This window comes from Polyodon spathula, chromosome 35 (genome assembly GCF_017654505.1).
Source record: "Polyodon spathula isolate WHYD16114869_AA chromosome 35, ASM1765450v1, whole genome shotgun sequence".
In the NCBI taxonomy this organism is placed as follows: domain Eukaryota; kingdom Metazoa; phylum Chordata; class Actinopteri; order Acipenseriformes; family Polyodontidae; genus Polyodon; species Polyodon spathula.
Window position 1 is genome coordinate 4,989,699 of NC_054568.1, and position 21,697 is coordinate 5,011,395.

Here is a 21,697-nt window from a genome sequence, read left to right on the forward strand (position 1 = left end):
ACTGTAAACTACACTGTGTTTAAATATTGCTTTTGCATTGTAACCCTGTACTGCCCTGTAAAACCCGTGAGTCGCCTTGGATAAAGGCTCCTGTCAAATAAATAATAATAATAATACATAATTTGATTATTTATGGCACGTAGGTCTCAAAATCCACGTCTCAACCAAGTTTCATTAAACTGCACAGCCTATATACTATTATGTACATCCCATGAGATAAGAGCCACGGTGGAAAAAAATAATAAACTTTTCAGCTTGGATGTAAATTAAACTCATACAGGAAAAAGAAACGTTCCTGAAAAACTGTGTTTGTTTGTCTTGTGTACAGAGATGTGTTGCTATGCAGTGAATGAACGGAGGGCTCCCCTCCTATCCTCTCAAGCGCTATAACGGGTGTGGCTATACTCCCACTCCCACTCCCACTCCCACTCCACTCACACTCACACTCACACTCACACATATTCTCAAGTGTACTTAGTCAGTAGCTGGTGAGGGTAGGGCCTGTTACTTTGGAAGTCAGCCCAGCGCGTTAAAATTTTTGTTACATTTAAAACCCTTGCAATGTAACGCCTTTTTACCCTAACATTTCTTTTGAAAGTTTTATAAATATTATATATCTATATATTATATATATATATTTATTAAGCTTATTTTATTTGTTTATATTGCCGCTTTCAACAATAACAGTTTGCTGCGTCTTCTTTGCTTTAAAAAAATAATAATGCTAATTGCACTAAAATGTATTTTTAGTGATGACCTCGGTGGTGTCCTGTTGTCAAAGCCGAACCTGTCTTTAAGTGCCCAGCCGGTTAATTGCGATTACGCTGTACAGAGAGTCCGGGAAGGGCGTTGGGACCCAGCGGCGTTCAAAGGGGTTCCCTCGCCGCAGGCTGCCAGGACAGGGTGTGGTGGATTCAAGAGCAAGACATTATTTTTAAAGCAGTCCCAACGCCCATAGACCGAATTAATTCCCCAAGAGTTAGAGGTGAGTACATACAAGGTTTGCTGTTTTACTTTCTATTTTTTTTTTTTTTTTTTTTTAAGTTCGTTCGTTTATTTAATTAAACTGAACAGGCGCTGGATTTGTTTGACAGCCGCAGAGAAGGCTAGTTAAAGACGTCAGCCATAGCTAACTTAAGTGTTTTTGTTTTGTTTTTTGATTTCTCAAATAGTCTAAAAATGTTGTTCTGTGGGTTTACTATGGAAATGTAACCTGTGTGTATACATAGATTTAAACAGTTTGTTATGCACGGCTGCCTAAATCACGGCTGGCCGACACGTTTGCACAGGCATAGACATTTCTCCTGAGGCACAAATGGTGTTTTTTTCTCTCGCTTCTTCATTTATCCTTGTACAGAAAACCCTTAATTGCGCTTGTACTGTATTCTGAACGGTATCTGAAAAAAAGAAAACGTTGTTTTACAATTGCAGCAACGTTCTTATTATTATTAATTTTGATTTTCAGAAAAGTCCCAACGTCGCAGGTCCGTTTAAACAAGTCCCCACCAACCAACGGACGCGGGGCCTGTTTTTTTTTTTTTTTTTTTTTTTTTTTTTGGATCTCCTTTTGCCTATGCGTCAAGTTGAAATATTTTGCACTGGAACTAAACACCGAGGCCAGTGATTGAGCATTTCAATGTCCATGCACAATGCAGCTGCGGCTGTTGCATGCTTTGCTAATGCAAAACTGATTTCCAGATGCAGGACACGGGGGTCTTGCAGTGGCAGGCTCCCATGAACCATTCCTCATAATAATTATGCAGTTTAGGATTGCTGAAATGGACATTTTACATAGAAAAAAAAGCCTACTCATTCGTCGCATATCGATCGATATGGCCTTTTTTTTCACATTTATTTCTTTTAACCTTAAATAATATGCATCCTTGTTTTTAGCTGATTCAAATACGTGTGAATGTGTTTTTTTTTTTTTTTTTTTTAAATACCACGCACTGTAAAATTATTGCTGTTTATAAAGAAATTTGACCTATGGGAATGAATTCAACATTACAATTTGCAGTTTGCACAGGTTCTATATATCTGTATGTGCAAGTTGTCCTCGCTGTTTTTAAGTGTGTGTTTTGGTTCGGGAATATGTTACACAATATTTTTGTCAAGACAATTTGGGAAAACAGCACGCTTACAATTTAACAAGTTGAACACGTCTTAATTCATTCATTCATTTATTCTGGCCTTGGACGAGTCACTGTGGACAGTGCGTCACATCTGCCTGACAGCACTATCGCAATGATAAATTATATAATTTTCGACCAGATTTAAATAAACATTTTTATAACTACAAATAATCTGTGTGTGTTCAGATCCCAAGTCCAATTACCACAAAAAAAAAAAAAAAAAAAAAAAAACACTGGAAAAGTAATGTCTAAACGAGAATACAATAGGCAACTTAGTAAAGCAATAGACTTATTTGCTCAACGCGATAACAATATATACGAGAGAGAGAAATTCCGCACATTACCTGTATGAATTCGTGTAGGAGTGTCAAGGTGTTTGGAAATCTCGTCCCTCCCAAGGTCTGTTGTGGAAAACTTGTGTTGCTCGCCTTTTTTTTATGGTTTTTTCACCAATGAATAACTTTTTAAACAACATTCATTTTTAAGTGCACGGATAGGAGACGCAGCGCGTTGGCTGGCTGGCTATTTTGTAACTTTTTTTTTTTAAATGCATGTAACGTCTATAACCAAAAAATATAATAAAAAAACAAACAAACAAACAACGAGCAAAACAGACTGTTTACACCAGCAATAAAAACATGTCGGAGCCACCCTTGAACGAAGGCCGCTCTCAATTCTTCATGTTTTCCGGGCTGGATTTTTGGTTGAAGTTTTCTGTTATTTTTGTTATTGTCCTGGTGTTTTTAATTTTTATTTTTTGGCATTGACAGATTTGAGCGTACCGGCCGCGGCGGGGGGTTTTTTTTTTTTTTTTTGTTTGTTTGTTTGTTTGTTTTTTTTTGTTTTTTTTTTTTTTTTTTTGTTTGTTTGTTTGTTTGTTTGTTTGTTTTTTCTACAGCCTCTTTTCTTCCCTCGTTGTTCTCCTGTCGTGTTCTCTCGCCTCTCAAAATGTTTCTGGCCAAAAAATTGATCGGTGGCCTTCTTGATGTCGTCGGGTAAGTTTTGCTGACTTTAATTATTAACTGAATTTGCGGTATTGAATCCCAATAGTGTTGGGCTGTACCTTTACTGCTGTTGCTAGGCAGCATTTTGTGGTAGTTGACCTATACTAAGTTTGGTAAAATGAATTAATACGTTGTTTTGGTGATTTATCATTTTAAAGTTATATTTTCTGCATGCTTTGAGTTATTATTATTATTATTATTATTATTATTATTATTATTATTATTATTATTATTATTATGTATTAATAATGCATAGTTTGTTTGTTGAATGTGCCAAAAGTTTAATTTCTTAACACAGAAGGCATGAGAACGATTTCTAGTCAAAACGTTTGTCATTGAACTCGCTGAATTTTTAAACGCGTTTTTGGAGTATTATAATTCTTGGTAGAAGTAATCGTGTTCCTGTGTTGTACAGTGCAGTACAGTATAAAGTCATTGCCTTGCAAGCTTCCAGAATGAAGTGGCTGCAGGACAGGCTGCCCTAAAGCTCAACTCTGCCCCTGAGCTCTGCACAGGGTAATAAACCCTGCCGGCGACTCGGTACACTCTGTATAAAGTACACTTTGTTGGTTGTCATAAAACCCCAGGCTGCTTCATTATGGAGCAATAATTGAGCCAACCCACCCAGCCATTATATTTACCTGCGCCTCTGAAAGGAGGGCTGTTGAACAACCTCATTTTAAAGCTGCAGTCGCATGATCGGGTGTGCACTGGGATATAATCGATCCCTGGCGTTTTGTTTTTGCCATTCTTTCCATGTTTGGCTGTTAGCATTTTAGCAACCAGTTTGTTTGCATACCACCCCTCACCACCCCTCTGGGCAGTGTTAGGGTGGGGGTTAGGGGTTGTAAACTGTAGCTGGGCTAGAAGCCTGGATCTTCCTGTGTGACCCTACTGACCCCGTCCACTACAGAGCTCGCTCTTCAATTGAATGGTAAAGAGATCAGTCTATTAAGCTTATGGTTTGCATCCATCCACTGCTCTAACATTTCAATTGAATTCATTGAGCTGAGATGCGAGTTCAGTTCACACACACACTCTGTACGTGTGGGGTGCCACTGCCCTGGCCTCAACTCTGAACAAACCTGACACACCAGCAGCAAAAACCCAAAGGCGGTGCCCTGCTGTACTACTGAAAGAACTGTAACGAGACTCCCCTCGCTTAGCCATTAAAGCAGAGTCTGATTAGATTGAGCTCAGTGAGTGGTTTAGCAGCGTGTTGACTATTTCTTGATTTCTTTTACAGAAATGTCGATATGAACCAGTTTCTCCCCTCGGACCCTGTAAGTTGTGATATTTCTTTTCTTGTTGCCTCAGATAAAAGCGTCTGCTGACTGACTCGCTGATAATAATAAAGTCTCTCTCGTGTCGCCCTGTCGCAGCCACCCCCGCGCCGCCCCGTCCAGTACGCTGAGCAGCACGAGAGCGAGGAGGAGCGGCAGTTCAGGAAAGTGTTCCAGCAGCTTGCCGGAGACGTGAGTATGGCGGACCCCAATGCCAGACCCCTGGGCTCAGTTGCAATCGCAGTCACCGCAGAACTGCGTGCCCAAATTGCAGTTCCAGTTTTACAGTGCTTTGTTCAGTTACAGTGGCACTGCAGTAATTGTATTTCTAATTGCAGTTCCACAGAAAAGCTACATAAACGCTCATTACCGTGTTAACTGTGTTTATTGTGACAAGCAGTAACACAAACGCCCCCGGGGAACGTTTTGTGTGTGCTGGCTGTTCGTTTAATCCCTGCAGAATACCTTGCAATGCAAGCAAGATTAGATGAGACCCCATTTTGTGTAACTGTTGGGCTATATGGAGAAGATGGACATGCTCCCTCCTTCACCCCCTCAAAGAGAAAGGGTGCTCCCTCCAGTCCAGGGCAGGATTGAGAGCTGCTGTTAGGTCTGCGAGCATCTCTCAAACTCGGACGCTGTTTCCTGTGCGAAAAAGCCTTTTTTTTTTTTTTCATTGAACGGAAAAAAAAAAAAAGGGGTTAGGGGGGGGGGGGACATGAGGTGACCTCGTGAGCCCATCGGAGCTGATGAATATTCTCAACAAAATTGTTTGCAGACGTAAGTAAAGATTCATTCAGTTCAGCGGGGTGGGAGGTGCTTGTTCTGCAGCTCCACGATCCAGGAGCGGCGCTCACGCTATTAAGAAGAAGCACCGGGTATTTGAGTCCGTGATTCCCAAATGCAGGCTGCGGTAAACTGTCTGTTGTATCCTTTCAGACGGTGACCTCAAAACGGACGGGTTCAGCATGGAGTCCTGCCGAAGCATGGTGGCAGTTATGGATGTATCCTTGTACTTAAAACTGTAAATGCATTTTATTAGATTGCAACTTGACACCCGTCATAAACTGTCATGCATCCTAATAAAAAAAATAAAGTTTCGTGCTTTCAGATTGCTTCAAACCATGCATGTGATCTCCCTTAACCTTGGTTCTTCTGCAGAGCGACAGCACAGGCAAGCTGGGCTTTCATGAGTTTAAATACCTGTGGAACAGCATCAAGAAATGGCAGGTATGAAACACACACTACTGTATCATTGCAGATAGAACTCGCTGCATCCTAGTTCACCTTGTATTCTAGTAGTAGTATTATTTGCACTGAGTGTAAACGACACTGTGTTTAAATATGAAGCTTGCATTGTAACCCTGTGCTGCCCTGTAACACCTGTAAGTCGTTGTGGGTAATCTCTTATCATGTTGAAGCTGGCTTGTGATCTTGTTGAGTGGTTGCATGCGTCTCTCTCTCAGGGGGTGTATAAGCAGTATGATGTCGATCGTTCTGGTACAATCGGAGCTTCAGAGTTACCGGGTGCCTTCCAAGCTGCAGGTAAGGGCTGTTTCACAACAGTGTCATTTTATTTAAATGTTTAAATGACTTCAGTCCTGCCGTCACCTTTTGAGGTGGGACTTGAGTACTACAGGCAGCTTGCAATTCACATGCATTCGTACAGTTATCGCATGCTGAAATCATGACTAGTTTCAAAATTGTTGCAGTGAATGATCCTTAAAAACCGGGAGAGTGACACTTGCCCTTATTTCAGCAGAAAGGTTATTCCAGCTTGAAGATAATTGGGCACCAGTGGAAGTTTCTACCTCTATTTTTATTTTATACTAAGGAAATCCAGTTTCTTAGACGTAACGCAATGAAATCTCAAGGATGAGACGAGAAGTGGCAGTCGCTGTTTTAATTCTCTCTCTCTCTCGCTCTCTCAGGGTTCCCTCTGAATGACCAGCTCTACCAAATGATTATTCGTCGCTATAGCGATGAGGAAGGCAACATGGACTTTGACAACTACATCGGCTGCCTGGTTCGCCTGGATGCCATGTGCCGTGAGTTCGAGTTCGTTCGCAGATTTGAGACCGGATCGGTGTGATTCGCCCTGGGGCAGACTGCTAGAGTCCAGTGCAATTTGAAACGTCCAAATACCCCACTTTTTTAAAGCAGCTAATGGCATTTTGGCACTGTGTGTAAAAAATAACCCTATGCTATAGCACACGTGTATCTTTTTTTTTTCGTTTTAAAACGTAGGGTAATTTGAGTGGTCTGGAATTTCAAAACGCTCCATTAAAATGCTTAAGTGTGGTTGCCAATTGCTGACCTAGAATTGTTAGAATAATTTTTTGTTTTCATTTATTTTGTAGGTGCCTTCCAAACCCTGGACAAAGATAAGAATGGAACAATTAAAGTGGACATTAAGGAGGTAAATATGTGGAAGATCAAGTGAGACATGCCTGCAGGGTTAGCTGTATAGTCCAGTCACAGTGAGCAGGGTTAGCTGTATAGTCCAGTCACAGTGAGCAGGGTTAGCTGTATAGTCCAGTCACAGTGAGCAGGGTTAGCTGTATAGTCCAGTCACAGTGAGCAGGGTTAGCTGTATAGTCCAGTCACAGTGAGCAGGGTTAGCTGTACAGTCCAGTCACAGTGAGCAGGGTTAGCTGTATAGTCCAGTCACAGTGAGCAGGGTTAGCTGTATAGTCCAGTCACAGTGAGCAGGGTTAGCTGTATAGTCCAGTCACAGTGAGCAGGGTTAGCTGTATAGTCCAGTCACAGTGAGCAGGGTTAGCTGTATAGTCAGCAGTCACAGTGAGCAGGGTTAGCTGTATAGTCCAGCAGTCACAGGGAGCAGGGTTAGCTGTATAGTCCAGTCACAGTGAGCAGGGTTAGCTGTATAGTCCACAAGTCACAGGGAGCAGGGTTAGCTGTATAGCCTGACATTGTAAACCACTGTATTAAAAACGGTATATGAACAGTTTAAATACTAAAGTAAAAAACACAGATGACGTCAATTATAAATCAAATCTTAAGATTTTAAAGTGTACCTCTATTAAAGATTCACTTTACAGCCTTTGTTTCCTTATTAAAAATTCCCCTAATAAAACAAGTGCAGTGTATGGTGAAACATCAGTAGGAAGGTGTTCTAGAAGATGGCAAAACTGCAAAGCTACCTTGTGTTGTATTTGATACGAGTCTTTCTGCTTGGTTTGCAGTGGCTGCAGTTGACTATGTACTCCTAAAGATCCCGCTGGGTGCCTGCATGAAAAAGACCACACCTCTGCTGAGGACGCTCCTGTTCAGCTAACCCTTTCACACGAGGAATGTGTCCCACTCTCTCTCAGCATGATGCCTTCTGCTTGTAGGACTCTCCTCCACCGGGCTAATTCGTTTGTTGTTGGGAGGGAATGTAGTTTTGTTCTTTGCCAAAATTATTAATTTGTTTTTTTTTTTTTTTTTTTTTTTAAGGGGTTCTTTTTTGACAGATATAGTTTTGCTTGTGAGCAAACTTTTCTTTTTTTGTTTATTTTTTTGCTTAAGCAGTACATGCAAATTCCACCAGGAGGCAGCCTTAAATTTGAAAGGACACTTGATTGAAACACCCAGCATCATTTGATGTGAAAGACTTCATTGGTCAGTAAAACTTTGCAGTCGAGCTTCGCCTTGCAACATCGTTTTTGTCTGCAAACACAGCAGCGGCTACATATTGAAAACAATATATACGTATGTTTTGTTCTTTAGGGAAACCGACATTTTAAAATATGACAAAGTATTCTTTTTCTGTCTCCCTGTCTCGTTCATCACCAAAGGATGAAGTGCAGAATGTGTGTACGTCGCTTTTGAATCTTTGTGATGTCTTGATGAATGGTGATTCGTTTGTCTGTTACAATGACTATTGGAAGTGTAATACAATATGTTTGTCACGCACGCATGCTTATATGTATCAAATTACCCATTGAAAAGACTTCTTTCAGTTTGTATTGTATTATGCAAAAATTAAAACCCCTTTTACAATTATTTATGTAAATGTTTTTTTTTTTTTTTAATTCCTCCCCAACCTGCCATAACACTGTCAATGGTGTCACCATGCCTATCTTTCCCATTGTGACAAACTGATGCACAGCTGGGAGATGCAACTTGCATACATCGCCCAAGACTTAATTTATTATTATTAATTTTTTTAGTAGACTTACAATTGTTACAAAGTATTTTAAAGTATGGCATTTCAGCAGATCACATTACAGATATGAGCAAATAACGAGTGAATAATTACAGGTGAGAGCGAGTTCGACTGAGAGCAGTTAACTGATAGTAAAAACATTCGCTCATACGAGTCAAGTCCATTGTGAGCAGGTATAGCGAGTACGCTAAGTGGACGAGAATAATTTCAAATAAGAGCCATTAAAAAAAATGTAAACACGGATCCTGGAAGAGTCAAATCAAATACAAGATACAGATACGATCTATACCACATCGCGAGTGTGGTATAGATCGTATATTTATATACGTATAGCTATGTACTGTAATCCACTTAAAATATATACAAAATAAAACCTCGTTGCAATAATAAACAGTACGAAACGCACAGAGGGTTTTTTTTTTTTTTTTTTTTTTTAATTTTATGTCTAGTTATAAATTTAAAACCGTGGCCCCTTTTGTAACGTATGAAAACAGTAAGGATAATGCGAAGGCTATTACAATATTTTGCCTGGTTCCATACCATCAATAACAATCAGAGAATTGGCTTATTAAGACTAATTTTATTCCATATTTCAGTCGCGATATTCTCCCAGGTTAAAGATGCATATATATGTATATATATATATATATATATAGAGAGAGAGAGAGAGAGATAGATAGATATATATATATATACACACACACACACACACACACACACGGTTGTATTCTGCACACCTCACCCGAGTGACGTCAGCGAGCAAGTTGCCCAAGCAACCAGAGTCCCACCACCTGCGGGGTCGGACCGCATCGGCAATGACTGACGTCCCCTCAGCGCTCCGTCCCTCGGCCGTCAGCCAATGAGAGCGCGGAGGCAGGAAACGGGGCGGGTGCTGTATTTTACCTGAGTCAAAGGGGATGCTGAAATGAAATATGAGCTTTAACTGCAAAACATAGGTGTAGAGAAGCGACCGGCAGGTAAGATTTCATTAATTGCATGTTTCATATATACAGCAGGAAAATACTAATTGATTTACTGTTTAAATAAAACTTTCTAACTTATTTAAATAATGTAGAACCAACGGGAAAATATTAATAAATATAATATATAAAATTACTTTGCTGGTTTTTATCATTGTAACGCATAAAATAAGTTACATCTCCTAATCGCATTTTTTTTTTTTTTTAAATGTTGTATAATTTTAATAAGCTGTCAAGTGTTGACGCTATTTTCTATTGTCGGTAATAACTGCAGCGCTCAGAAAATATATTGTTTTGCACGCAGGCTATTAAAACATACATTTTAAACTATAATTGTGTGTGTGTGTCGTAACTCGATTAACCTGTCGCTTTAGTAGATATAAACAGAACTTAATAAACATGTTCTATATGAAACGGAGTGTGCTACTTGTGACGCACAATCCTGCTGAAATATCACTCAATAATGTATAACTTTATAGATTAGTTCTGCCGGTTGACATATATTTGTATTACCTTAGCAAATATTTAATACGTCTACTTGTAGTATATTTAGTTATTTATTTGATTATTATCATTTCAAATAGACTGCAACAGTATGACGGTTTGCTGTGCAGGGCTTTGTGAATTTCCATGACAGCGCGTTGCCTCTTGGGGGGTGTAATGACATGGTTTTAATTGTGTGTGTTTGGATTAGCGGGTTTTTTAATGACTTGATTTTACCCATCACTGTGCTCACAGGTTGCAGTCTCATTTTATATTCTGATTGGTTTCTTGGCCTCACCAGTCCTTTTTTGGAGGCCCTGTAGAGACACACGACTTCTCCTCTCTTAGAAAAGTTACCCCACAGTAAAAGCACAGGAAAGCATAACACAGCACAGTGCAAGCATGGTAAAGCACAGGGAAGCATTGTAAAGCACAGAGAGGTCTGGTAAAGCATAGGGAAGCATTGTAAAGCACAGAGAGGTCTGGTGAAGCATTGTAAAGCACAGAGAGTTATGGTAAAGCACTGTGAAGCACAGAGAGGTCTAGTAAAGCACATTTTATAAAACAAAGTGAACTACATGAAATGCATAGGATAAACCATGGGAGTTTAGGGAAACTGCAAAATAGTCAACTTTTAAACGTTTTTTTTTTTTAAATCCAAAAACAAAAGTTTTGTTATGCTGCATGTTAGAGAAGCATACTGCAGGCTACAATAAGGTAACTATTACATACATTTTTAAAATATGTTAAAATTTGTGATGCAAAGGGGAGCATTTGGGACTCTCTGTAAAACAGCATCTGACTGGAACATGTGCATGACATGAATAATACATCACAGCAGCAGATGTAGGACACTGTAGAGGCAAAAAATAAATAAAAAAATACTTAGGCATGTTTGATCTATATTGTTAACCGTCTCATCCTCTGTGTATTATGAATTGTGCTGCAGGGCTATTGAGAAAGACTGAACAGCTTGCACCTGCCCTGCCATCTTTGCAATGCTTTCCAGTTCCTATTATATCAGGGACTCTGGTTTTCTTAAATTTTGTAAATAGAGACTAAAGGCATTGGGGAATACAGTGGAGGCACTTCAGTAAGTCAAACTGTATTGAGCGCATTAGATTCTGGGGAGATATGAGGGGGTGTGGATCGGTCTGATTCACCACACAGCTAAACGAGTGAAGATACAGCTGCCTGGGTTTGTGATGATCACTGCTTTTTCTTAGACTCTGTGGAGGAGAACAGCGACCCACACAAACCCCAGGCAGCGGTTTCTTCACTGTGAATGATGAATCAGCCCCATGCATGCCTGTGATCCTCCCCTGTGGAGAGATCGATACAAGTAATAAATGCAGCGCTACATTTTAATATTCTTTAGCAGTATACTAGCACCACATTCGCACACCTTAAATACCTAAAAAGGGCATTAAAGACCAATTAGCATTCAAATATCCAGCCATTGCACTGTGAAATCACATTCCCGAATCAGACTAGCAGTGATCTGATGTCTAATGCTGGAGTGCAGAACAAACCAATATATATATATATATTATATATATAATCACTTTCATAATGTTTCACCTGCCTGGTTCAACAGTGTATGTTTAGAAACAAAACACACACAAAAAACCCCTTCAATCTAAAGTATTCACTTCTGCTCTTTTCCTGTTATGACAATGAAAAAATAGACAATGCCGTATTTACAGAGGCACACCTGCCTTGAAATCACACGCCTCCTCCGAGTCACATGATCCACCTTTATTACAATTAGCCTCGCTTTGCACCCAGGCCAGGGGTTGCATTTCAGGTTTTATTTTTATTTATTTATTTATTTATTTTATTGTATTACTATTCTTGTTTTGTTGCGTTGCTAATTAACATTGCTTAACGAGATAGCTGCTTGTAACCCTCAGAGTGTTCCTAAATCCTGTCGTGTACTGGAGAGGGGGAGGGAGGGTGCAGTTCAATCTCCATGCCTCAACCCTGCTCTGGACTGGAGGGATCACCCTTTCTCTTAGGGGGTGAGAGAGGGAGGGTGCAGTTCAGTCTCCATGCCTCAACCCTGTCCTGGATGTTCTTTTTCTGAAGCACTTTCAATTTGCACTGTCATACTTTCAGTTCCCCGCTGTGCACAAAATAATACCTCAAAGCTACAGCCATCTCACCAACACCACGGCAGATGCCTCTATCGCTCCCAAAACCGGCTTCAATGTGAACACAGCATTGAGTTACCAGATTACCAGTGAAAAAACAAGACTTTCTTCAATTCATTAGAATCTCTGCTCAGTTAAAATTACTGAATATAAGACCACAATCCTGATTTAAAAGTTAAACATCGGGGTGTTTTCATTGCAGATCGTAACAATTAATTATTCTATTCTCATTCTGATTTTACAGGATTTGATACACCTGGAAAAACTAAGAGGAAAGCCAGCAGTTCAATTCTGCACATATATTCCCTGTGATTGTTCCATTAAGGCAATAGGCATTCGTAAATTCAACAGGTATGAGACTGAATATCAGGAACATGCAGGTGGTTTTCCTTTCAATCTAGCAAAAAAAAAAAAAAATACAGCTTTTAAATGAGTGGTGCAGAAATAAATAAATGTCCTAAATTGATGTGCCCCCGAATAGAAAAGATAATTACATAGCTGCCATTCCTCATAGTCAGGTATTACCGATAATCACAGGAACGAAAAGCTTAAAGCTTCCAACGTTAGTCACTTCAATGCAGCTACCAAGCTGAGATAATCACAACACAAATGCTCAGCTGTCTGGAAACCTTTAGGTTTAAAAAGAAAAGGATTTGCGCTAATAATTATAATTATGAAGAGCTCAGAGATTTGAAAACACATGCGATTGAAGGTTAAGGAGAGGATGTGCTTTACAAGAGCTCTGTGCTTTACAATGCTTCCCTGTGCTTTACCAGACCTCTCTGTGCTTTACAATGCTTCCCTATGCTTTACCAGACCTCTCTGTGCTTTACAATGCTTCCCTATGCTTTACCACACCTCTCTGTGCTTTACAATGCTTCCCTATGCTTTACCACACCTCTCTGTGTTTTACAATGCTTCCCTATGCTTTACCAGACCCCTCTGTGCTTTACAATGCTTCCCTGTGCTTTACCAGACCTCTCTGTGCTTTACAATGCTTCCCTATGCTTTACCAGACCTCTCTGTGCTTTACAATGCTTCCCTATGCTTTACCAGACCTCTCTGTGCTTTACAATGCTTCCCTATGCTTTACCAGACCTCTCTGTGCTTTACAATGCTTCCCTATGCTTTACCAGACCTCTCTGTGCTTTACAATGCTTCCCTATGCTTTACCAGACCTCTCTGTGCTTTACAATGCTTCCCTATGCTTTACCAGACCTCTCCGTGCTTTACAGTGCTTGCCTATGCTTTATCACCACAGTGAGCACAGAAGCACATTGCAGTCAGAGACAGTGGAAGCACATGTTTCTAAAGGGTTTGGTGTAGAGTCAGAAGCACTACTGTAAACAGGCCTGTGTGTCTGGGTCCCTAGAGACGTCAGGGGGAGCCTCATGACTTTTGTTTTATTTTAATAAACAGCTGCTCGAAGTCTCTATGGTTGCTGCTCGGCAACTAGGAGAAGAAACCGTGGCAACCTCTCCTTGCTACTGTGTGGAAGAGCAGAGAGAGAGAGAGAGAGAAGGATATTTCAGCTTGCTTCCTTCTTAACGACTGTGCTCTGGATGAAGTTACTGTTTCAAAACTTGGTTATCTAAACATGCTGTGCCTCCTCTTTATATAAGGAAGACTGTACATCCAGCTGGATAATAAGGCTGCTATCGAGGCTATAGAAGCTAGAATTCCAGGCTTTTATGTGCAGTTTTGGTGTGTGTTATTAGTTATGACACACGGTGAAGTATAATACACACTGAAACCATAGAACTAGCTGGGTTTATTTTTAACAGTTGAAGACGAAGTGCTGAGAATAACATTGGAAAACAGAACTCAAAATAAATAATAATAAGTTTATTTTGGAATCGACTGTGTTTTGTTGTGCTCCTGTACTGGGGTAGAGTATGTGGGTTAAAAATTGAGTTTAGCAGTTTTATCATTAACCTTATTATACATGGGGCTGTGCAACACCACCGTGCATAATAAGACTGTCCCCCGAGGGTCTCCCCTGGTAAAGGCACGGCCGTGTGGTGCGCAGGGGTCCTCACACAGTCAGGGGAGCACAGGGGTCCCCGAGAGTCTCCCCTGGTAAAGGCACGGCCGCGTGGTGCGCAGGGGTCCTCACACAGTCAGGGGAGCACAGGGGTCCCCGAGAGTCTCCCCTGGTAAAGGCACGGCCGCGTGGTGCGCAGGGGTACTCACACAGTCAGGGGAGCGCAGGGGTCCCAGGGGTCCCCGAGGGTCTGCCCTGGTAAAGGCACGGCCGCGTGGTGCGCAGGGGGACTCACACAGTCAGGGGAGCGCAGGGGTCCCAGGGGTCCCCGAGGGTCTGCCCTGGTAAAGGCACGGCCGCGTGGTGCGCAAGGGGAGTCACACAGTCAGGGGAACGCAGGGGTCCCCGAGGGTCTCCCCTGATAGAGGCACAGCCGCGTGGTGCGCAGGGGGGAGTCACACAGTCAGGGGAGCGCAGGGGTCCCAGGTGTCCCCGAGGGTCTCCCCTAAGTAGAGGCACGGCCGCGTGGTGCGCAGGGGAGAGTCACACAGTCAGGGGAGCGCAGGGGTCCCCGTGGGTCTCCCTGGTAGAGGCACGGCCACGTGGTGCGCAGGGGGGAGTCACACAGTCAGGGGAGCGCAGGGGTCCCCGAGGGTCTCCCCTGGTAGAGGCACGGCCACATGGTGCGTAGGGGGGAGTCACACAGTCAGGGGAGCGCAGGGGTCCCAGGGGTCCCCGAGGGTCTCCCCTGGTAGAGGCATGGCCACGTGGTGCGCAGGGGGTAGTCACACAGTCAGGGGAGCGCAGGGGTCCCCGAGGGTCTCCCCTGGTAGAGGCACGGCCGTGTGGTGCGCACGGGGGAGTCACACAGTCAGGGAAGAACAGGGGTGCATCCTTCCTGTGCGAAATTGGGTAGAAAAGGATGGTAACAATAATTGTGCATTCTACATATAACATAAAAAAACACAAAGCAAAACAAGTCATAATGTATCCCAAAATCCCCACCAGCTGTCACAGTGACAGCAAGCAAAGGAAACAAACCTATTTTACTGTGCAGGATGAAAGCCTCTATCAGTAACATTATCCATGTGTGTTTACCCTGCCTCTGACATCCAGCTGCCTGAGTGAAGGTATCGTATTCCGGTGAATAGCAGCACTTATAACTGTCCTGTTTGCTGTTCCAGTTCGGTTTAGGCAAATACAATGCATTATTGTTGTTATGATTCAGTGCTGTTTATAACAAGCACATCTCTCTCCTCCACACTCTCTTTCCTCATCTCCCTCCCACTCCCTCTGTAATTATGCCTGTCTCCCTTTTTGATCTATTCCTCCCTCTCCCCTTTTCTCACTGTATCTCATATTCTCTCTCCCTGTTTCTCCCACTCGTCCTGATCTCAGTCTCCCTCTGTATATCTCTTTACCTTTCCCACCTCTCCTTTATTTCTCTCTCCAACTCTCCCCCTTTTCCCTATAAATCTTCTCTCTCTCCCCTCTACTTCTCTTCCACCCTCCCTCCCTCTCCCACTCAGCTTGTGGCTGCAGCCCCCACTGGTTCAGCAGCCCTGTAATTAGGGTTTGATTCGAGCCACAGTACTGAGCAGAGCAGAGTCTCTGTCACACAGCCTCGCTGTGTCTGCAGGAGGAGAGACCGGGAGCATGGAGTCCACACCACAGGGGAGACACACCACTGACCCAACTCCTTATATCAACGATCAAGTTTCTAAGCTCTAACACTGATGAGAATCAATAGCCGAAACATCTGTCGCCTTGAGTTTCATACAGTTTGACTTAAATCCGAGCGTAATTGGAAATGAACCTGGAAAGCTAGCAGATTTGGAAAACAGATTATTGTTCGCACTAAAAACAGGCAGTGTGTGTGAAGTGAATTTGTTATACAAAGTAATTTACAATAAATACAATAAAATGAGCCTGGGTTGTTAATTTTTTTCTTACTTTTCAGAGCACAAAGGAAGGAGATTCTCTCTTCATTTCAGTTCACAGTTCTCTGTGTAAGAGCGTTTGTGTGGTGGGAGGCAAGATAAAGGTCATCTGGAGCCATTCACGCAGTTTGTAATTCTTTTGAAAAATCAGGCGAGCTATTTTACTGGTGTAACCCTCATCCTGCAGTGATGATAAGAGTCCTTATTCCTTTTTTAATCCTGGAAACGTTTTCTTTGTAACTGATTCACTTCCTACCTATCCTGACATCCACATCCTTACCTTTTCGACTACAGAGCTGGCTGTTTAGCTGAATTGGTAAGATGTGCATGGCGTTGGACGGCAAGACCTTGAAACTGCCTCCAGGGCTCAGATGCCAATTCGTTACCATCTGTTCTGTTTTTCAGATTTATTCTCTGCTGAACCCCTGCGGAGTGCGATAGTTCTGCTTCACACTGTCTCAGTCTCTCTCTCTCTCCTGCCCGCCAACGCGTCGTTCAGAGCAGGGAAGAGGATGGCTGCAGAGACAGCCATGCCCACGGAAATGGAGGACCTGCAGAGACGGGCAGATCAAATCACGGACGAGGTAACAGACGGGGGGGGGGGGGGGGGGTCCAGCAAAGAGCAACCAGACGAATTGCAGAGCTGCAGGGAACAGAAAGTTTTTAACAAGGAAGAAATCAGGCTTGACTGACCATAGTCAAAACCAGGAGCACACAAGAGACTTAGAGCAGGGGTGTCCAATCCCAGTCCTGCTAGGCCATTCCACTCCAGGTTTAACAGGTACAATGGGAACTGCTTTAAAATCTAGAAGGAGGTTTAGTTCAATTAAACAATTTAGAATAGGGTTGGAACAAAGACCAGGAGTGGAAAGAACCAACTTTGGCCACTCCTGGATTACAGGGAAGGAGACTCACCCAGAGAGTGGTGAGGGGATGGAATGGGTTACCTAGTCATGTTGTTGAAGGAGACTCTTCTTCACACAGAGAGCGGTGAGGGGATGGAATGGGTTACCTAGTCATGTTGTTGAAGGAGACTCTTCTTCACACAGAGAGCGGTGAGGGGATGGAATGGGTTACCTAGTCATGTTGTTGAAGGAGACTCTTCTTCACACAGAGAGTGGTGAGGGGATGGGATGGGTTTCCTAGCCACGTTGTCAAGGCTGAATCACTGGGATCCTTTAAGAGGTTTCATGTAGTCTGCCAACTTGGCAAAGCGCTGCTTTTTATAATTTTTTTTTTTTTTTTTTTATATCCACAGTCCTTGGAAAGCACTCGTCGAATGATGCAGTTAGTGGAAGAGGTAAGAAATGGGATGTGGACCCTGTTACCCCAAAGTCTTTATTCTGTTACACTTTCCACTGCCCACCTCATCATTGCTTAGTTCAACTTTTCTTTCGCAATCACGCAACGTCAAACCAAAACGACGTCAGACGTGAACCCCCCCCTCATTATTATTATTTATTTTACTGTAATATGGTACATAGCAAACTTTGTCCTCTTTGTCTTAACCAGAGCAAAGATGCTGGGATCAGGACTCTGGTCATGCTGGATGAGCAGGGAGGTATGGACCCCCAATCCACAGCTTCACTTCCCCCACTTTCACACCCAAGCACGGGGTTACAGACCGGATACCCTCCCTCGCTTTCCCACGTCCTGCAGCACCACCCCAATCTCGAGAGCAGCTCACCCTGCAATGAATGAATCCTGACTTATGCTTTTGTTACAGAGACTTAAATCCACTTGCTGTGGATGTAGACCAGTGTCTAGAGAGAGATTCCAGTACTATAGAAATAATATTTTAAAAAAAAAAAAAAGTTTTTCTTCCTTTCTCTCTCTCTCTTATTCCTTCTTTCCTTCCTTCATAATCTCTAATAGTGCCGGATTATAACAACCAAGCATTAAACTGAATCACACACACACACACACACAAACAACTCAGGGCAGGAGAAATGAAAGGGGCTGTGCTTCCTCTGCCTGCTCCAGAACAGCTGGACCGCACGGAGGAGGGTCTGGATCAGATCAACCGGGACATGAAGGAGGCTGAGAAGAACCTCACAGACATGGCCCAGTGCTGTGGCCTCTGTGTGTGCCCCTGTGGCAAGTAGGTCCTGATTAACCAGGAGCCCCGCGCAGCCCTGCCAGTCAGCCTGTCTCGTGACGCTTCTCTCATTTCGAGAACATAAAAAAGCATAAAAAAAAAATAAAAATACTGTGGGATCAAAGTCCACGCAAGATGCCCCATGACTTCCCAGCGCCGTTTTACTGGTAAAGTCCAATTTTGAAATTGGACGCAGCGCTGTAGTCGTGGTGGAAAGACTAGATGCCCTCTTTTCCAGTCAACCCCACTCCACGTACGCTGTCTGGCTGCTTTATCAGGACCTGACTGGATTTAAGATTTGGTAATCTTTAGTAATTCGCATCCTAAGTACAGACCCCTTATACTGTACAATAGAAACAGCCAGGACACATTGTTCTGACATGAGGATTATAAAAGGGAAACAGGATAAAAGTATAAAGCTCCCAAACCAACAGACAGAATGAGAAAAACACTGAACCACGACAAGGCTTCTGATCCCACAGTTCCGGGCCGGCTCCAGTGTGGTGTGTGTGTGTACCGTGTCGTACCGCCTGTCTTTGCGCTTTTTTGCTGTGCTTTCTGCGCGCGACCGTCTCGTCTGTTTCCCTTGTCCAGAGCAACTGGAGAGGGTCGAGGACGGGCTGGACCAGATCAATCAGAACATGAAAGAGGCTGAAAAAAACCTCTCCAACCTGGGCAAGTGCTGCGGTCTGTGCTCCTGTGAGAAGTAGGTGTTGGCTGGGTGGAGGGGTGCATGCCTGCCTGCCTGCGCTTGCTTTTCAGCCCCACACCGGGAGAGAGGGAGGGAAGGAGATCTAAACTTCTGATCAAGAAACCTTTATCTGCCGTTTGTTCAAATCAACCTGCATGTTGTTGTTGCTGCTGTAGGGTTTTTATAAATATATTAAACTTCTTCTGTTATGATTTCCAGCAGCCTAAAATATAGTATCAATCAATCAAATAATGTTCATCTAGTGCCTTTCATTACATCTGAAAGCGCAGTTCAACACAAAGCACATCGAAAGCACAAAGCAGAAATATGCGTTTAAAACCCAGAGAGTTTAAGAGTATTAAAGATTAGCGAGTCTACAGCACTGTACAAATAAGGGACACGTTGAATAGGAAGCCGTCAGTTTCTGGCAGGTTTTCCTTTGTAGAAGTTTACCCTGGTTTGTTTATGAATATGCTTTACCAGACCTCTCTGTGCTTTACAATGCTTCCCTATGCTTTACCAGACCTGTCTGTGCTTTACCAGACCTCTCTGTGATTTACAATGCTTCCCTATGCTTTACCAGACCTCTCTGTGCTTTACAATGCTTCCCTATGCTTTACCACACCTCTCTGTGCTTTACAATGCTTTCACTGTGCTTTACTACACTTTGCTGTGTAAACTTTTACAAGGGTTAGTTTATCTTGACTTTTTTTAATATGCTTTACCAGACCCCCCTGTTCTCCCATTCTCAGACTAAAGGATTTTGAGGCGGGCGGCGCCTATAAGAAGGTCTGGGGGAACAACCAGGACACTGTGGTGTCCAGCCAGCCTGCCTCCCGCGTGCTGGACGAGAGGGAGAAGATGACCATGAGTGGAGGACACATCCGCAGGTAACGTACAAGAACAGCTGGCCCTGGGGAGCCCATGCAAAATGTGCAACGTCCATTTGGAAATAATACAGTAAAACCTTGTCAATCCAGCATCACTTGGGACTGGATACCTCTGGATTACAGAGGTACTGTAAAGTCTATACCCCCCACCAAAAATGTTTTTTTTAAATGACAAAGTATTTGATCTTCAAATTCATGAACTGCAGCTGTGACCAAAAGTTTAGAATTTAGAACCTAGAATTTTAGGATTGGAACGTCCTAAACAAAAAACCTGCTATGATCATAATATAGATCTTTTATTTAACATTGTGTAATAAAAAAAAATACTAAATGATCTCGCAAAAGACACGACAGCAGGACAGTATTTCATGCTAAATCTAGAAAAATATACAACAATAAATCAGAATTTGTCAGATTTTCGTTAAGTATCTGGGAAAACTACAAAGCAGTGTGTAATTGAATCTGTTAGCGCAACATTATTCAGCAGCTTTCATTGGAAGCAAAATCAGTTCATTCTGTAACCGGGTGATGCAAAACTTTTGGCCAGAGCTGTAGATTGCAAATGCTGAAGGGTTGCGCTGTGTGTGTGCGTGTGTGCGTGTGTTTGCAGGGTCACCAACGACGCCAGGGAGGACGAGATGGACGAGAATCTGGAGCAGGTGGGCAGTATCCTGGGCAACCTGCGGAACATGGCCTTGGACATGGGCAACGAGATCGACACCCAGAACATCCAGATCGACCGGATCATGGACAAGGCGAGTCCCGGCCTCTCTCTCTGACCTTGCGTCATCTCTGCAGTGAATTGTGGGATTGTAGTTCTGGGCAAGATGTTTTCTCAGGATTAAGAACTACATATCCCAGAGTTTGGTTCAGCCGAAGGTTCTGTTTTAAGTGACGAATCAGTTCGATAGTTTTGAAACATGTGATTTTTACTGTCGGTTTACGCCCCCCCCCCCCCTACCCTCCTTTGTTTACGCCCCCCGACCCCCCCCCCGGCCCCCCCCCCCCCCCCCCCCCCCCCCCCCCCCCCCCCCCCCGATGAGAGGAAAATTCCGGCTTTTAAAACACTTAACTGCCATTGAGTGGCACTCAGTTGTAAAGGTGAGGGAAGGACAGTTTTTTTTTTGTTTGTTTTTTTTAAATAAATAAGCGTGTTCAGATTTATGCAATAGCTGCAGGCAGACCCTTCTTAAAGGCAATAGAAACATACCAGCACAACCCCTGTGTGATTTCCCAAACACAAAACCAATCACGCTGTCGTAATGTATATCCACCTGGCAGTGCCGTACCACCGGCAAAGGCAAGGACCAAAAAGCAATCTGAGGACAGAGGGTGCAGAAATTACAACGCAAACGATCTGGAAAGCAGGAAAAAAAAAAATGACAAAAAAAAAAAAGATTTAAAAACATCCCTTTTTTTTTTCCAGGCGACTGTCAATAACAGCCGCATCACAGAAGCCAACCAGAGAGCTAACAAGCTGATGTCATCATGAGAAGACTTCACCGGATTCTCCCACACCGAGCGTCTCTTCCACGCACACACACTATAGAATTAATTCATTTTGCTTCATGAAGTTGAACGAAGCCTGCTGGATAATGTTACGTTAACATAGTGAATTACATACCGCTTTGTAACTTTCCCAGATACTAAATGAAAAACTGACAAATTGAAAAATGTGACTACTACTTTCTATGTATTATTATTATGGCTTCCAGTAGACTTTTTCGAATGTAATTTTTGGTTATTTATTTATTATTACATGATGTTAAATAAAATATCTAAATTATGCTCATGTATTTTTTTTTTTTTTTTTTTTTTTTTTTAATTGTCTCAATCCTAAAATTCTAGGTGATGCAATGTGTTATATTAAATGTACATTTAATTTATT

General features: G+C 42.7%; 2 protein-coding genes across 5 annotated transcripts; both read left to right on the plus strand.

The window, feature by feature from the left end:
* The first annotated feature begins 860 nt into the window (after positions 1–860).
* On the plus strand, positions 861–8,427 carry LOC121303872 (calpain small subunit 1-like). The gene is made up of 11 exons (XM_041234720.1): positions 861–985; positions 3,031–3,127; positions 4,383–4,419; positions 4,519–4,615; positions 5,143–5,199; positions 5,359–5,423; positions 5,581–5,649; positions 5,886–5,964; positions 6,351–6,467; positions 6,780–6,838; positions 7,626–8,427. Exons 2-11 carry the CDS (start codon positions 3,081–3,083, stop codon positions 7,650–7,652), a joined length of 654 nt encoding a protein of 217 aa, XP_041090654.1. The 5' UTR covers positions 861–985; positions 3,031–3,080; the 3' UTR covers positions 7,653–8,427.
* Positions 8,428–9,417: 990 nt separating this feature from the next.
* Positions 9,418–21,430, plus strand: LOC121303868 (synaptosomal-associated protein 25-like). 4 transcript variants are annotated; one of them, XM_041234712.1, is made up of 8 exons: positions 9,418–9,567; positions 16,536–16,714; positions 17,389–17,430; positions 17,643–17,691; positions 18,114–18,231; positions 19,648–19,809; positions 20,420–20,564; positions 21,236–21,430. In XM_041234712.1, exons 2-8 carry the CDS (start codon positions 16,643–16,645, stop codon positions 21,299–21,301), a joined length of 654 nt encoding a protein of 217 aa, XP_041090646.1. In that variant the 5' UTR covers positions 9,418–9,567; positions 16,536–16,642; the 3' UTR covers positions 21,302–21,430. The 4 variants fall into 4 exon arrangements, with proteins under 4 accessions (XP_041090646.1, XP_041090647.1, XP_041090649.1 ...); XM_041234713.1 differs by lacking the exon at positions 18,114–18,231 and adding an exon at positions 18,823–18,934 and having other exon boundaries at positions 9,421–9,567; XM_041234715.1 differs by having other exon boundaries at positions 9,444–9,567; positions 19,672–19,809.
* The last annotated feature ends 267 nt before the right edge of the window (positions 21,431–21,697 follow it).

Excerpts from the sequence above, each read along its gene's own strand:
- LOC121303872 (XM_041234720.1), top strand. The coding sequence starts at position 3,081 with ATGTTTCTGGCCAAAAAATTGATCGGTGGCCTTCTTGATGTCGTCGG. Across the intron at positions 4,616-5,142 it reads GCAGCTTGCCGGAGACGTGA|GTGACCTCGTGAGCCCATCG; the intron begins GTATGGCGGACC and ends GGGGGACATGAG. Across the intron at positions 5,965-6,350 it reads GGGTGCCTTCCAAGCTGCAG|GGTTCCCTCTGAATGACCAG; the intron begins GTAAGGGCTGTT and ends TCGCTCTCTCAG.
- LOC121303868 (XM_041234712.1), top strand. The coding sequence starts at position 16,643 with ATGGCTGCAGAGACAGCCATGCCCACGGAAATGGAGGACCTGCAGAGA. Across the intron at positions 19,810-20,419 it reads AGTGGAGGACACATCCGCAG|GGTCACCAACGACGCCAGGG; the intron begins GTAACGTACAAG and ends GTGTGTTTGCAG. Across the intron at positions 20,565-21,235 it reads TCGACCGGATCATGGACAAG|GCGACTGTCAATAACAGCCG; the intron begins GCGAGTCCCGGC and ends TTTTTTTTCCAG.